This window comes from Scyliorhinus canicula, chromosome 1 (genome assembly GCF_902713615.1).
Source record: "Scyliorhinus canicula chromosome 1, sScyCan1.1, whole genome shotgun sequence".
Lineage (NCBI taxonomy): Eukaryota > Metazoa > Chordata > Chondrichthyes > Carcharhiniformes > Scyliorhinidae > Scyliorhinus > Scyliorhinus canicula.
The window spans coordinates 132,954,411-132,969,920 of NC_052146.1; the positions used below are offsets into that span (position 1 = coordinate 132,954,411).

At 46.5% G+C, this 15,510-nt stretch overlaps 1 protein-coding gene across 1 annotated transcript in view; it reads left to right on the top strand.

Moving 5' to 3' along the window:
- tekt2 (tektin 2 (testicular)) overlaps positions 1 to 15,510 on the top strand; it is a 65,300-nt gene that overhangs the window by 14,262 nt on the left and 35,528 nt on the right. The window contains exons 2-4 of the mRNA XM_038800255.1: positions 4,552 to 4,726; positions 10,788 to 10,913; positions 14,916 to 15,121. Of these exons, the coding sequence (XP_038656183.1) occupies positions 4,571 to 4,726; positions 10,788 to 10,913; positions 14,916 to 15,121 (488 nt within the window). The 5' untranslated portion in view covers positions 4,552 to 4,570. The remainder of the gene's footprint in view (positions 1 to 4,551; positions 4,727 to 10,787; positions 10,914 to 14,915; positions 15,122 to 15,510) is intronic.

Here is a 15,510-nt window from a genome sequence, read left to right on the forward strand (position 1 = left end):
ACCGTTCCACCAGGAAGTCCAGGAAAGACTACCTCCTGCATCACCCGGTCTATGTCCGAAATCCTCCCCCCTCCAGCCCACACCCCCGAGAGCAACCGATCCCGCACCCCTCGTGGGGGCAGCAAGGGGAACCCCTCCACCTGCTGCCTGGCAAACGCCCTCACCTGCATGTACCTAAACATGTTCCCCGGGAGGAGCCCAAACTTCCCCTCTAACTCCCCCAAGCTCGCGAACCTCCCCTCCACACACAGGTCCCTCAACCTCCTAACCCCTGCCCCAGCCCAGAAATCCGCCATCAATGCTCCCTGGGACAAACCGATGGTTCCCCCGTATCGGGGCCTCCATCGAGCCCCCCACTTCTCCCCTATGCCATCTCCATTGCCCCCAAATTTTGAGGGTAGCCGCCACCACCGGGCTCGTGGTATACCTCGTTGGAGGGAGCGGCAACGGAGCCGTTACCAGCGCCTCCAGGCTCGTGCCCACACATGACGCCGCCTCCATCCTCTTCCATGCTGCCCCTTCCCCGTCCATTACCCACTTACAAACCATCACTGCGTTGGCAGCCCAATAGTACCCACAGAGGTTGGGCAACGCCAGCTCCCACCTATCCCTGCCCCGTTCCAGGAACACACTTCTCACCCTCGGAGTCCCATGCGCCCACACAAATCCCGTGATACTCCTGTTGACCCTCCTAAAAAAGGCCTTCGGGATAAGGATGGGGAGGCACTGGAACAGGAACAAAAACCCCGGGAGCACCGTCATCTTAACGGACTGCACCCTCCCCGCCAGTGACAGCGGTAACATATCCCACCTCTTAAACTCCTCCTTCATCTGCTCCACCAACCTTGTGAGGTTGAGCTTGTGCAGGGCCCCCCAGCTCCCAGCCACCTGGACCCCTAGGTACCTGAATCTCTTCCCTGCCTGCTTCAGTGGGAGCCTACCAATCCCCTCCTCTTGATCCCCCGGATGCACCACAAATAACTCACTCTTGCCCAGTGTTGCTCGTTTTACTGGAGTGTATTAACACGCCTCCGTTTAAAGGCCGTGTGCTTAACACTACTATGGCTCTGTGTATGTAATTATACTCAGGAGTCGCCAGGTGCCGTATTTAGACACCTCACAAGTATATCAAGGTCAGGTTCAAAGTAATAAATCTGTATACCGATTAGTAAGTCCAAACGATTGATATTTATTATGACAAATATAATAAATACACATGCATACGCTAAAGAGACTAACTTACTTCTAATACTAAACAACTAAAATACTTATCTAGACAGGAACAGGCAAGGTCAAGGAGCAAGGCCTTCGTCCCGTTCTTGGTCTGCAACTCTCAGGTACTTAAAGTTGTCAGGATCTAGCAAGGTCTGGATCACGTAGCGATCGTTGTATTGGCACTTACAGTTCGATGGCTGATGGCTCAACGGCTGGTGATGGAACTGGAGTCAGGATGCGATGTATCAGCAAAGCGGAGCTGGAGCAAAAGTAGCAGTCAGAGCCGGAACCAAAGCAGACCGAACCATGTGCGGGGTCTACTTTTATAGTTCCTAGAAGTCCGTGCCCCTTCGGGGCGGGCCTTTTACCTGCCATGTATCGATTGGGCCTTTCCCAATCGATATCTTCTAAACCCCCCAATCTGAGGGTCGTCCCTCGATGGGTGGGCTGTCCCTATGGTTCTTTGTGTTGGATACAGTGGTGCCGTTCTGTCTGGGCGTCTACTCAAAAGTATCTATTCATACTTAAATGTTTCTATTGTGCGGGGTCTGGATCTGGATCGCCTCATTACTATGTAGATCTTGTTCCCATTTACACCTTTGGCTGAAACTCTGCACCTGGCCACAAACTGGTTTCTGTACGTGCAGAATGCTAATTAGTCTTCTGCAAACTGCTTATCCTTGCTAAGACTGTTTTTCCCTGCAGCCTTAGCAGTTCTCCATTTTGTAGCCCAGTGTCCATCTTAGGTGGCTACACCAGGTTCAACTTATACCCAGAGAAACCCCCGAATTCACTAAGAATCCTCATCACCTCCGGCATCCCCCCCCACCGGGTCCGCCACATACAGCAACAGGTCGTCCGCATACAGCGACACTCGATGCTCCTCCCCAGCCCGCACCAGGCCCCTCCAGTTCCCTGACTCCCTTAATGCCATGGCCAATGCGAAGAGCAAGGGGGACAGGGGGCACCCCTGTCTCGTCCCCCGGTACAGCCGAAAGTACTCCAACCTCCTCCTATTTGTGGCTACACATGCCATTGGGGCCTTGTAGAGCAGCCTCACATGGGATACCACTTTTGCCACGTGGATTGCAATCAATTCCATAGAAAACGGTGCCGGATTCACCGGGTCCTTGATTGGCACACATGAGGCTCACATGCCGCAGCTGCATTTAAACGATCCATCCCCCCACAGACACCGTCCCAGCCAACAAGGTGGCTGGAAGAAGAGCAGCGCCACGGTTCAGGGACGCTGAGCTGGAGACCCTCCTGACGCCGTGGAGGAGAGAAGGATCTTGATCGGCTCTGGAGGGCGGGAAGGGTGCTTGAGTGGGCTCCTCTTTCACCTAGTGAAAACTCTTTCTAGCCATTTGGGGATTCGGATGGTGCGGGATTGGGCCCAGCTTCACAACCTCAATCTGACATGCATAGTAGAGGGGATGAAAGAGGAGTTCTAAAGGTGGGACAGTCTGCCTGTATCTTTGTTCGGAAGAGTTCAGACTATTAAGATGGTGATCGATGATTTCGCATTTCAGAACCTCCCAATCTTTCTGCCCAAATCTTTTTTCAGAAAGATTAATAGGCTTATCCTGGGCTTTGTGTGGGTGGGAAGGGTTCCTCGTCTTAAACATAGTTTGTCTGGAGAGGAGTAGACGAGGGGGTGGCCTGGCCCTTCCTAATTTTCAATGTTACTACTGGGCTGCTAATATTGTTGTGGTCCGAAGATGGCTGTTGGACCAGGGGTCGGTATGGTGTGGAGTGGAGGAGGCCTCATGTAGGGGGACTTCCTTAAGGGCTGGTTTCAGCTCCCCTTGCTTTTTCACCGGGTAGGTATTCATCAAACCCAGTGGTGGTTTCCACTTTGAGGGTTTGGAAGGGCATGTACAGGAAGGCTCCAATTCGTGGTAACCACAGAATAATTCCAGAAAGCTTCAATGCCAGGTTTAAGGAATGGGACCGCTTGGGGATCCACTGCTTTGAGGACCTGTTCTTGATGGGAAGTTTTCAGACCTAACTGAGCTGACAGAGGCCTATCCAATGCACAGCGGTAATTAATTTAGGTATCTCCAGATACGGGCTTTTTTGAGTTAAGAGTTGAGTTCATTCCCAATGTTACCGCCCTTGGGTCTAGAGGACAGGCTCCCCTCAGATGATGAGATTGGAGAGGGTAAGATCACCAATGTTGCCAGTAGGGAGGAAGAGTCAATGGTGACGATGCAGCATAACTGGGAGGAGGATTTGGGAGGTGCAGTGAGGGGCTGGATATGGGAAGAAGCATTGTGTAGGGTTATGTGCTAGGCTCAGTCTTATACAGCTTAAGGTTGTGCACAGAGCACTTATGACACCAGCTGGGCTGAGCTGTTTCTTCCCAGAAGTGGCTGATCAATGTGCACGATGTGCCGGATCCTCTGCAAACCATGTCCGCATGTTCTGTTCCTGTCCAAAACTGGTGGTGTTTTGGGAGGGTGTTATGGATGTATTGTCTCGGGTGGTGGGGGTGGTGGTCACGCCTCCTCCATGGGTAGAATCTTCGGTGTATCTGAGGATCCTGGTATCATGGTGGGAAAGGGAGCCCACGTCATGGCATTCACCTCCTTACTGGCACAAAGGAGGATGTTCCTTAATTGTCCGGCAGCAGAACTGCCAAGCACTGGGTCATGGGTACAGGACCATGCTGAGTTCCTTCATTTGGAGAGAATCAAGTTCGCCATTAGAGGTTTGGATGAAGGGTTCTCCGTGAGGTGGAAGCTGTTCATCAACCTTTTTTTAAGAACTACTAGACTGTCGGGAGGAGGGGGGGGGGGGGGGGGGGGGAGAATAGCAATTTTGTTGACTGCTAAGGGGTGGGGGAGTACATTATTTTGCTTTACTCAGATATAGAAATGTTTGGGGCAGCGGAGGTGGCGCAGTGGTTAGCACTGCTGCATCACGGCGCCGAGGTCCCAGGTTCGATCCCGGCCCTGGGTCACTGTCTGTGTGGAGTTTGACCCCCACAAGCCAAAGATGTGCAGGCCAGGTGTATTGGCCACACTAAATTACCCCTCAATTGGAAAAAAAATAATTGGGTACTCTAAAAAAAATTTTAAAAGAAATAAATGTTCACTTTTTTGTTGAGGGCGTTGGTATCATATTTGCATATATAGAGGGCACAATACATGTATTGTTAATATGTTATGTGGTGTTAGTTGTTGTTTAGTGTTATGGACTGTTCCTGTTTTTGTATTCTCGACATGCTTTGGATATACCTTCAATAAATTATCTTTTAAAAAAAAACATGCAAGAATAAAGTGTCCTGCCCTGGTCAATCCTTTTAATAATTCTGAAGGGTTTTTTTCCCAGTTAATTTCACAGTGGCAAAATGGCAACACTAAGTTTAAAGGCAGCCCAGAGGTACTCTGTTCCAGACTGGTTCTCCAACAATAACCAGATTTCAACCAATTCGGAAAGACAGCGTTACATGTCCCATCAGATCCGCCAGGAAGGCAGGGCCCTGCGGAATGAAACCAACAACCAGGTAGGAATCAAAACCAGATTTCAACAGACTGTTAAAAGAGTTGATGTGCAGTTACATTTTCAAATACTTGGATTGTGGGTGAACCAAGGGAACAATTGGAAAGGTGTTCGATTTGAGGCAGTGTAGTTTACAAAAAACACAGGTTCTGACTAATGTGGAATTTTAAGGAAGATGCACGTTGTTGAAGATAAATTCTGAGTAAATTGTAAAACACAGAAATCATTTTTAAAGTTTTCACAACAGGAGGGTGGGAAGATAATGGGCCAAACTTTGTACTACAATTAAAATGAACTATCAATGCTCACAGTCATTAAGGAGTAAATCAAAAAGCAACATTTGGCATCCGCACATGCACAATTAAAGGCAGAAATTCAAACATTTGCTCCCAGATCTGTCCAGCTCCTCTGGAGATTTGGTACACAGGTATCTTGCCAAATGACTATGTACGGAAGCATATAGAATGGGCTGAAATTGTGATGCTTGTATGGTAGATAACCTATAAACATACCACAAAATATTAAGGCTTGTCCATACAGCTGAAAATTAATTTTTAATAGTGTGCTGAATCTTAACTACTGCCAAATCAGCACTCTAGCACTGAAAATTAACATTTAGACTTGTGAAAACTCATTCCTTCAGATTTCAATTATCGCTGGAAATTTAAAAATATATACTTTTTTTCTGTAACTTTCTCTCTCTATCCCTCTCTCTCTCAAAGCCATCTTTTTCTCCCACTCTTCAATTTGCATCTATACATGATTGGACTTTGCTTGCCGCAGTAAGGATTCTTAAATATGAGTGGTTAAGGAGACAAACCGTTGCAGGTCCTTTCACACAGGGCCCATATCCTCTATGGGGGGGCTCCCTAATGACCATAAGTTCCAGTGTAAAAGCCCACACAGAGGGCTGGATTCTCTGCCCCGCCGCACCACATTTCTGTTTCACCCTGCCGGCGGGATGCTCTGTTACGCCGGCTGGTCAATGAGGTTCCCCATTGTGGGGCAGCCCCACGCTGTCGGGAAACCCCCGGCCTACCGGTAAAACGGAGAATCCTGCCAGCGGAGAATCCAGCCGAGAGAGTCTGAGTAGGTGTAACAAACGGCTTCCATCATTTGTTCGCTACTACCCAAAGAATCTGGGCCATGATTACCACCCTGAACTAATCAAGACATTGAGACATGTATTATACTGCTTCACTGGAAAATTAAAAATGACCATTTGCATAACATTGTCCATGTATTCACTGGTATAGATCTCCGTTAAAGTCTTTTAAAAAATAAATTTAGAGTATGCAATTATATTGTTTCCTACTAAGGGACAATTTAGCATGGCCAATCCACTGACCCTGCACATCTGGGGCGAAATTCTCCGACCCCCGCAGGATCGGAGAATTGCCCGGGGCCGCCGGAAATCCCGCCCCCGCCGTGGCAGAAATTCTCTGCCACCCGGGAATTGGCCGCGCCGAGCGGCGAGCTCCCTGCGGCGATTCTCCGGCCCGTGATGGTCCAAAGATGGTTTGAACCACCTCTGGTGGCGGCGGGATTGGCGGCGTGAGCGGGCCCCAGGGGTCCTGGGAGGGTGCGGTTCGATCGGACCCCGGGGGGTGCCCCCACGGTGGCCAGGCCCGCGATCGGGGCCCACCGATTGGTGGGCGGGCCAGTGCCGTGGGGGCACTCTTTTTCTTCCGCCGCTGCCACGGCCTCCACCATGGCGGAGGTGGAAGAGAATCCCCCAGCGCGCATGCGCGATGGTGACGTCAGCGGCAGCTGACGCACCGGCGCATGCGTGAACTGGCGAAGGCCTTTCGGCCAGCCCCGGCGCCGGGCGTCAAAGGCCATTGTTGCCGGTTTTGGCACCAGTCGGCGTGATGCCAACCGCTCCGGCGCGGGCCTAGCCCCTCAATGTGAGGGCTTGGCCCCTAAAGGTGCGGAGAATTCCGCACCTTTGGGGAGGCACGACGCCGGAGTGGTTGGCGCCACTCCGTTACGCCGGGACTCCCCGCCGGGTAGGGGAGAATCCCGCCCCTGATCTCTGTTAAAGTCTTTATCTGCATGTTGATGTATTGCACCTCCCCACTGTAGCTGTCCAGTAGTTATATCCAGTTCACAAGGAGTGCACGTGACGGAAGTTATTCAGCCCTCTTTCCACATCCTATAGAAGCAACGTTAATTCGGCCGATGGAGAAACAGCAGGCTAGCAAATCTAATTGAATAGGACTTTCAAACAGCCAGCACAGGCATAATGATGGACTGAATGATCTATTTTTTTACTCTGTTAGTCTATGAAGTATCGTTTTTCAATTAACTGTATCAAATGCATATACCTTCAAACTGATGTTTCAGCAATCACACCAGCTGATTACCATTGAAATCTCCAAAGGATTTTGAAACCATCACACTTAACATTAACCAGAATTTAACTCCTACATATAGGGATGGATTTTCCGATTCTGCAGCTATGTCCGCAGGATCCATCTGGTCTTATGACCAGAAAGTTGGCGCCACCCCGGCACTGATCCTCTGCCCAGTTGGGGGCTAGCAGCCACGCAGCGTAATGCCCCCAAGTTTACTTGCTGATAGGGTTGCAGAATGTCCGTGGTCGTGCAACATGGTGCCAGCCGCGTGCGGACCCGGCCTGCCAAAAATTGTCCTGCCCCTCGCCACCTCCGGACCAACCCCATCAGTCCCCCCAGCCCCCACTGAAGCCCCCCCTGCCAGCGGAACGGCTCACCCCCCGACTGTGGCAGCGCTGGACACAGTCCGCCACACGAGATCCCCAAAAGTTGTGAGGGACGCGCCCCACACCATCGGGGACTCAGCCCATTGGGGGGCAGAGCATCGGGGGAGGGCCTCCGGTGATGTCCTGCTGCCGTCCCGACGGCGTGCGCTGTGCTACCTGAGTATGCTGTTTTTGAGGTGGCGGAGCATCGCAAAAACACGCTGCCCCCGATTCCAGCGTAAAAGTGGATTCTCCAGCCGTTCACTGAACACGATTTCGGCATTGGCGATTGGAGAATCCCACCCATAATGTTTCTAGCTTTCAAATAGTTGGAATCCTAAAACCAATTCACATGCTTTGTATGATTTCTGCAGCAGTTTCCTTTCACCTCTTTTGTAGATGTTTCTTGTTCCATTTATTGTATTACCCATGCCCTAAGAAAAATACCCAAGATTTTTACTGCCTTCAAAAGGTTTTGTATTTAAAGTGAGAAATCGGGTAACTTTGCTCAATCTTGGCTAGACTTGAATCCAATCTATTATACTAGAGTAAAAGAACAATGTGGCAATCCACTGTTCCGGTCAGTGCAATATTGATGAAGCAGTGGATTGTTGGAGCTGCTGTCGTCTGTATGAGATGTTAAATTAAGGCCTCATTGAGGTATTTCAAAAGATCTTGGGGAAACATTTAAAGAGCAGGGAGTTCTTCTGATATCATGGACACCGATCATTCATCAACAAACATTACTAAAACAAAAAAAAAAACAAGACGTTGAATCAGTATGGGTAGAGAAAAGAAATAGGAAAGGCATGAGGTCTTTTGTGGGGGTAGCTTATAGGCCCTGTAGGCCCTATACACTGTAGGGCAGAATACACAGGAAGAAATAAGTGGGGCATGCAAGAAAGATACCGCAATAAGCATGGGTGACTTTAATCTACATGTAGATTAGGCAAATCAGATCAGTAAAGGTAGCCTGAACAATAAGTTGCACAGTGTATTTTGGCCAAATTCATAGAGCTGTATGTTCTCGATCCAACCAGGGAGCAGGCTATCCTAGTTCTTGTAGACTGAGACAGAATCGATCAATAACCTCATGGCAATGGAGCCTCTTGGCGATAGCGATCTAACATGGTAGAATTTCATGTTCAGCTTGAAGGGGAGAAGTGTAGGTCTAAGACTAGTATTTTAATTCTAAATAAAGGTATCTATAAGGGTATGAGGGCAGAACTGGCTAAAGTGAACTGGGAAACTAGGTTAAAAGGTAGGAGATGCTGTGAAGAGAGTGTACTTAGAACTCATCATCTGAAGGTAGGACTCTTCCCAATTAGAAAGAAAGACTCAAGGATTGTATCAAATTAAAAGAAACACTGCAAAGATTAATGGTAGGTCAGAGGATTGGACTAATTTTAAGAACCATCAAAGAATGACTTTTAAAAAGAGTGACAATGTTGAGTATAAGAGAAAGCTAGCTATTAATATAAGATTAGGAAGGCAACTGGAATGTTGGCATTTATTGCAAGGAGAATGGAGTATAAATGTAGGTATATTTTACTGCAGCTGCACAGGGCATTAGTGAGACTACATTTGGAATATTGCGTTGTTATGCCACCCTGGGCAAATGCGTGGTCAATTCCAGCCCCAAGTGCCCCGGAGTCACAACATAAGTGAATTAACCAATAATTTGTATAAAAATACCCAAAAGCTTTGACCCTTGGCTGCCCAATAATTTCAGTCACTAGATTTGCAAACTTAAACGCAATTACTGTTTATTTATAACTAAAACAAGTATGAAATATACAGTAAATACAGCTGCTTAATGTCACGTTAAAACTGGACTCTCCTTTAACTGCCCCACCCCTACCCAAACACACAAGACAGAAAACACAGAAGGGAGGAAATGAATAAGGATTAAGGTCAAAAGATAAGAGTCCTTTCTTCCGATGATGAGTTCTTCAGTGCACTCTCTTCACAGTATGAGTCTGGTTTAAAGTCTCTGGTCTACAGCATGTAATGATCTTTGCAGCTCAGCAGTATATCTTACTCTCAACTTTTCCAGGAGAGGCTTTAGGCTTCACATCAGCTTGTTCTCAGAGAGAGTTATCAGATTCTGGTCTCTGCTTCACGTCAACCATTTCTGCAGAGCTAGAGTTTCTTAGCTTCTCAGTGGCCTTTAGTGAGAATTAACTGGATATTTCTGGAGTGAGTTGGTTAGATTCCTCCATCCAGGCTGCAGGATGAAACGTAAAATGAAAACACAAGCCTTGTGACACTGAAAAGCATATCAGTGCGATCAGATACAATCATCAACTATTACCAGGCAGAGCACCGCCCCTTTTTGACAATTCATTGGCCATCAGCCAAATCAATCAAATCGAGTCATCACTGATCTCTCCTGCTGCTGCAATCCTCTGCTTAAAAATCACACGTCCATTAATCGTCCATGGATCAAAAATGTAACGGCAAAATAAAAGAAAGGGGAAATAAGGGAATAAACAGGAGGACCCTTACACTGTACAGTTATGGTCTCCTTATTTGAAAAGGATATAATTGTATTCAAAGCAGTTCAGAGAACGTTCACGCAACTCATTCCTGGGATGAAGGGCTTATCAAATGAAGAATGGTTAAAGACGTCTGCCCATACTCATTGAGATTTAGAAGAATGAGAAATAATCTTGTTGAAGCATATAAGACCCCAAAGGGACTTGATAAGGTAGATACTTGGAGGATGTTTCCTCTTGTGGCAGAGACTAGAATTAGGGGACACACTTTAGGAATAATAGGTCTCGCTTTTGAGACACCAGGAGAAAGCTTTTCTCGCAAAAGGTCATTCGTATGTGAAAATTTTCCCCCCAGAAAGCTATGGGGATTGGGTCATCGAATGTATTGAAGGTCGAGTTAGATAGATTTTTGATAGGAAAATGAGTCAATGGCTATGGTTGTGGGTGAGGGGCGGCGGGGTGGGAGGGGGGGAAGAGAATCCGGAAAATATAGTTGAGACCGCAGTCAGTGATTGTATCAAATGGTGGAGCTAGCTCAAAGGGCAAAATCACCTACTCCTATTCCTAAGTCCTATGCCCTTCTATTAAATCACCATTCTCATTTAATATGAGAGATCTTGTGGATAAGTTGTCTCCCAGTAATATACTAGCTGTTATGCAGTTTTGGAATTCCCGAGGTTGTGATTGACTGTATAAGAAGTTAGTTTCTTAATTTATTTGTTCTTGTTTTCTTCAGTCTCCTTCTGCCATTTTTTGTGTAAATGTAATTGCAAAATCTCATGCCAGGGTTTATGCTTTACTCAGGCATATTTGTTGGAACTGTGAATATTTTCATTTTTTGACAGACTAAATGGGATCAAGAAGACAACAGCACCAGACTTGCCGAACGTATGGATGAGGTAGAACGATGGAAGGAGGTTTTAGAGAATACTCTTAGTGACATCAACACTGAGATAGATGCTTTGAGCAAGGTAAGTTTATATTAAAAGTTCCACAGTTATGTTGAAAATGGTCCTTGCTTCGGTGTTAAAGTAATACAACTGTAATGAGTGTAGGAATTTCAGATATTGTACTATATATAATTGGTGCAGGAAGGGTTAAAAACCTGGGTTAGTGTGTGTACGACTGTTTCATTAGTGTTTTTTTTAAAAAATGGTTTGCAAGAGAGCTAGGCTTTTTGGGAGCCAGCTGTGCAATTAAAGCATCGCAAAAGTTTGGGCTCATGGAGTTTTGTTTATATTAAGAGGGTTCCCTGTGTTCTAGTTAATTGGAGACATTGTGTTCAGTTTAGGAAGATGATGTAGTTGGATGTTAAGCGCTTTCAGAGAGGTTTAGTTTGTGGCTAGAAGGCTAGGAGAGAAGTTTGAGATTCTGCATTGTTCAGACAGGGTTCAGGCTTATCTTTTCACACAGTCCCAAAAGACAACACGGTACAGTAAGTATTCCTGAGTGCTAACTATATTTAAAAGTAGATTGGGATCGGAGATGGTTTTGTTGTTTGAGTGGGGAAAATGATAGCAGTTAAGGATTATTGTGTCACTGCATTGATTAGCAGTGTTAAAGGGGTAGTTGTAAGCTACTTTCTTGTGTGATGTTAAATATATTTTAATATTGTATTAGTAATAAAGTTTGTTTAATATACCATATCCATATATGGTATCCTTTCCTCAGTCTTACACAATTAAAATAAAATATTGGGGTGTCTATCCAATATCCTAGACACTGTTGGGGTCTGGTCCAGGATCTTAATACAACACTCTGGGGCTATAGAGAGTCAGTGCTTTAGTTCAAATTTCAATATTTTAGAGCGTCTTATGGTAGAGTTTGAGCATTGAGAAGGGAGGAAAGTTCATAAAATGGCCAAGGAAGTTTTAAAACACTTCAGATATTTTGGGAATAAAGATAGTTTTCAATAAAAATAATTTATAGAATATAATTCCAAACACAACATTGAAATGGATGTTCAACCTCCTGATACCATGGTGAGTAGTGCCCTGCATGGCACAGCCTGAGACCTTTCAACCACGAAGATCCCAAAGTTGATCTATGCTCTGCCCCCCCACCCCCACCCACCCCGTGCAAGGGGTCCTTGGGCCTCCTCAGCCCTGGCACCCCATGGACTTTGTGGAAATCCAGCACCAGCTTGTCTTGGTTGGTCACTGGAAGAAGAAGCAGCCTCTGCCCCTCTCTGCAATTCCAAAGAGGCCCTTCCATCCATTGACTATTGAACATTCCTATGGCTTACTGACAGCAACAAAATTCATATACCCGCTTACCAATCAAGGGGTCAACCGACCGTGTGAAATTATGTTTTATTGAGTTTTATTTCACTAAGATCCTGCCTTTTAGATCAGCAGGATTTTATGTTTCCGTACCAAAAGAGAAAATGCTGGAAAATCTCAGCAGGTCTGGCAGCATCTCTAGGGAGGGAAAAGAGCTATTGTTTCGAGTCCAGATGACCCTTTATCAACTTCCAACATTTCCTCTATCAACAGTTTACGCTCCTCTCTTCCCTCCTTATCCACCTGCGCCTTAAATGAGATAACCTCATGTCGCACTACCGCTTTCAATGCTTCCCACACTACTGACGGCGACGACATCTCCCCATTCCTGTTAAACCCAACATAACTCTAAATTACCCTGCCCATTTTGGTGTAAAGACTTGGGTCCACCAACAACCCCACATCCAGCCTCCAGGCCAGCCTCTGTGCCAGCCCCTTCTACAGGACCGCGTCTAGCCAATGTGGAGCATTTTCCGAGATAACAATCGCCAAATACTCTGCCTGCCTCACCTCTGCCAACAGAGCCTTTCCCATCACAATACAATCTATTCTCAAATACATGTTGTGTACCAGCGAGAAAAATTAGTATTCCCTTTCCCTCGGATGTAAGAACCTCCACAGGTCTGCCCCTTCCATCTCCTTCATAAACGCAACCCACACCCTCGCTTTCCCCACCCCCAAGGGGGTTGAGGACCAAGGCTTAGACCTATCCACCTTCGGGTTCAACAGTGTCCGCCCCAGTATTAACTGGTGCGTATCCAATCAGTATGGCCGCCAACATCCTCCTCTTGAATCCTACATCATCCCGATTCAGGGCATATATACTAAACAGCACCACCAACCTCCCCTCCAGTGCACCCGTCACTATTACATCATAACCCCCTGATCCACCACCACTTTGTCCATTTGAAACTTCACCCTCTTGCACGCCAGATGGTCTGGGTTTGCTAAATCCTACCAACTGTCCTGGCTTGAGACAATTCACACTTCTTTAACCTGTGATTATCCCTCTTTCCAGCTGCTCTGTCTGGACCTGGAGACTTAATTACCTCGAAAGACTTGCATTCAAAGTATTGTAATGCATCTTTGACTTTGTCTATATATATGTTTCTGGAACCCATCTCTTCATTCACCTGAGGAAGGAGCTGTGCTCCGAAAGCTAGTGATTCAAAACAAACCTGTTGGACTTTAACCTGGTGTTGTCAGAATTCTTACTGTGCTCACCCCAGTCCAACGCCGGCATCTCCACATCACAAAAACCCAAAGATTAACAGCCACAATGAGAAAGAACATAACAGAAAAAGAGAACAAAGATCATCAAAGTCCAAACTCCATCCAGTTCCAAGCCTTCCGCCTTCACAATTGTCTCCGCCTCTGTCTCAAAATAATAGTCTCTGCCATTATCTGTGATCGTCCTCTTTGCCAGGTAGACCACATCAAACTGCACATTGCATTGATACAATGCCGCTTTTGCCCAACCAAAGGCCGCCCGTCTCCTCATCAGCTCCGTCATGAGATCCTGGTATACCACTCCCTTCTCACATCTCTCGTTTCGCCTTCGCCCATCCCAACACCTTTGCCTCCACCTGATAACTGTAGAAGCAGAGGATCACAGCTCTCACCAGCTCATTCACCTCTGGTTTCAGCCGGAATGGCTGGTGGGCCCTATCCAATCCGTAGAGGGAGGGTTCCTCCCCATCCCCATCAGCATGGCAAACATCTCCGCAAAGTACTCTGTAGGCCTCCAGCCCCTCAGGCAAACCCACAAACCTCAAGTTCTGCCTTTGTGATCTGTTCTCCAGATCCTCCACTTTTGCTTTCAGCCCTCTATTACTCTCCACCACCCTCCGCAGCTCCTCACCCATTGAGGTGAACTGGTCACTATGCTACGACAATGCCTCCTCAACCCCATTAATTTCCTCTCCTTGCTCCCACACCGCCAAAGTCTTAGCCAGAGCCTCCTTCATTTGGGCAAGGGTCTCATCCACCCACCCCTTGAATGAAGTCATCAGTTACCTTTAATACCTGTCGAAATGTTCTGAAAACAGCCGCTCAAATTTCCTTGACCATCTTTTCCACTGTAATGGGCACGGCATCACCCGGCGAGGCTTCTCCCACTATCTTTCCTCCCGTTGAGCTCCTCACCATGCTTGATGGCAGACTCACTCCCTTTTTCCCCGGATTCTGACATCCTTGAAGTACCTCCGACTTCCCTGCAAATCCTCATACAAAACTTTCCCTTGAAGCTGGGTGCAAAGGGCCAAAATAAGACTCTGGCAGGAGCCACCAAACGTGCGACCTCCACCTACTTGCTGCCACCAGAAGTCCCCAGCTCAGGAATATATTTTTTGTTTCATTTATCCATAGAGCAAGTGAACATTTCTAAATATTTTAGCCTAAAATGATCCTATAACAAATTTGTGATATTAAAAAATATATAGTGCAAACAAATCTTGGTTTCTCTTGGTGTCCCATTTTGACCATATACCTGGCTGAACAAAAGGATGGCTCACCTATTGCACATCCTCTGCCAATGCATCCTGAATGACTTTTCTTCCTTTCACCCTCATTTTGAGCTGTATTGAGGTGTTGCTGTATTGTAATTTGCTGCGGAGGGAAGGATATTCTTAATATATAATTGAGCAGATTTAGGTCTCCGTGTTGATTTCCACTTGCTTTGACCTTTTCCAGAGTAAAGAGGAAGCAGAACGTGCTTTAGAAGCCAAAAATTTGAATCTGGATGTTGCCATCGAGAATCTAACTTTGCGGGAAGGTCGACAGGACATTGACCTTGTGACAGACCAAGTACATGAACAGCTTCTTAAGGAAGTTGAGGTGATTGATGGGTCAAAGAAAGCTCTTCAACAAAAAATCAGTGAAGCCTTTGAACAACTCTGGTACGTCTTACCCATTGTGGACTATTTACTGAATATTTCTGATTACTAGTCATTTGGCTTCCATTATTTATACCCAGTACTTCAGGTACCACAACAAATCATCCAAATCTAGCATGTAATCTCAGCAAATTCCAGTCCCTAGCTACCAGTGAGATTAGTCTTTTGCTTTCCCCATTTTATTCCCTCCATAACTCTTTCGCAGAAGGACACAGATTTAGCATTTTGGATTATACATACCTTTACCACTTCTAGGCCCAAATTCTCCAGTGCTTTGTTCACTTTTCTTCATCCTGCATGATCTCCAGCTCTTCCAAAGCTTTGTTGCAATTGTGGAATATTTTTGTTTCCTTCATATAGCTGTAGGGATCCTACTTCCTGGAACTCTAGAG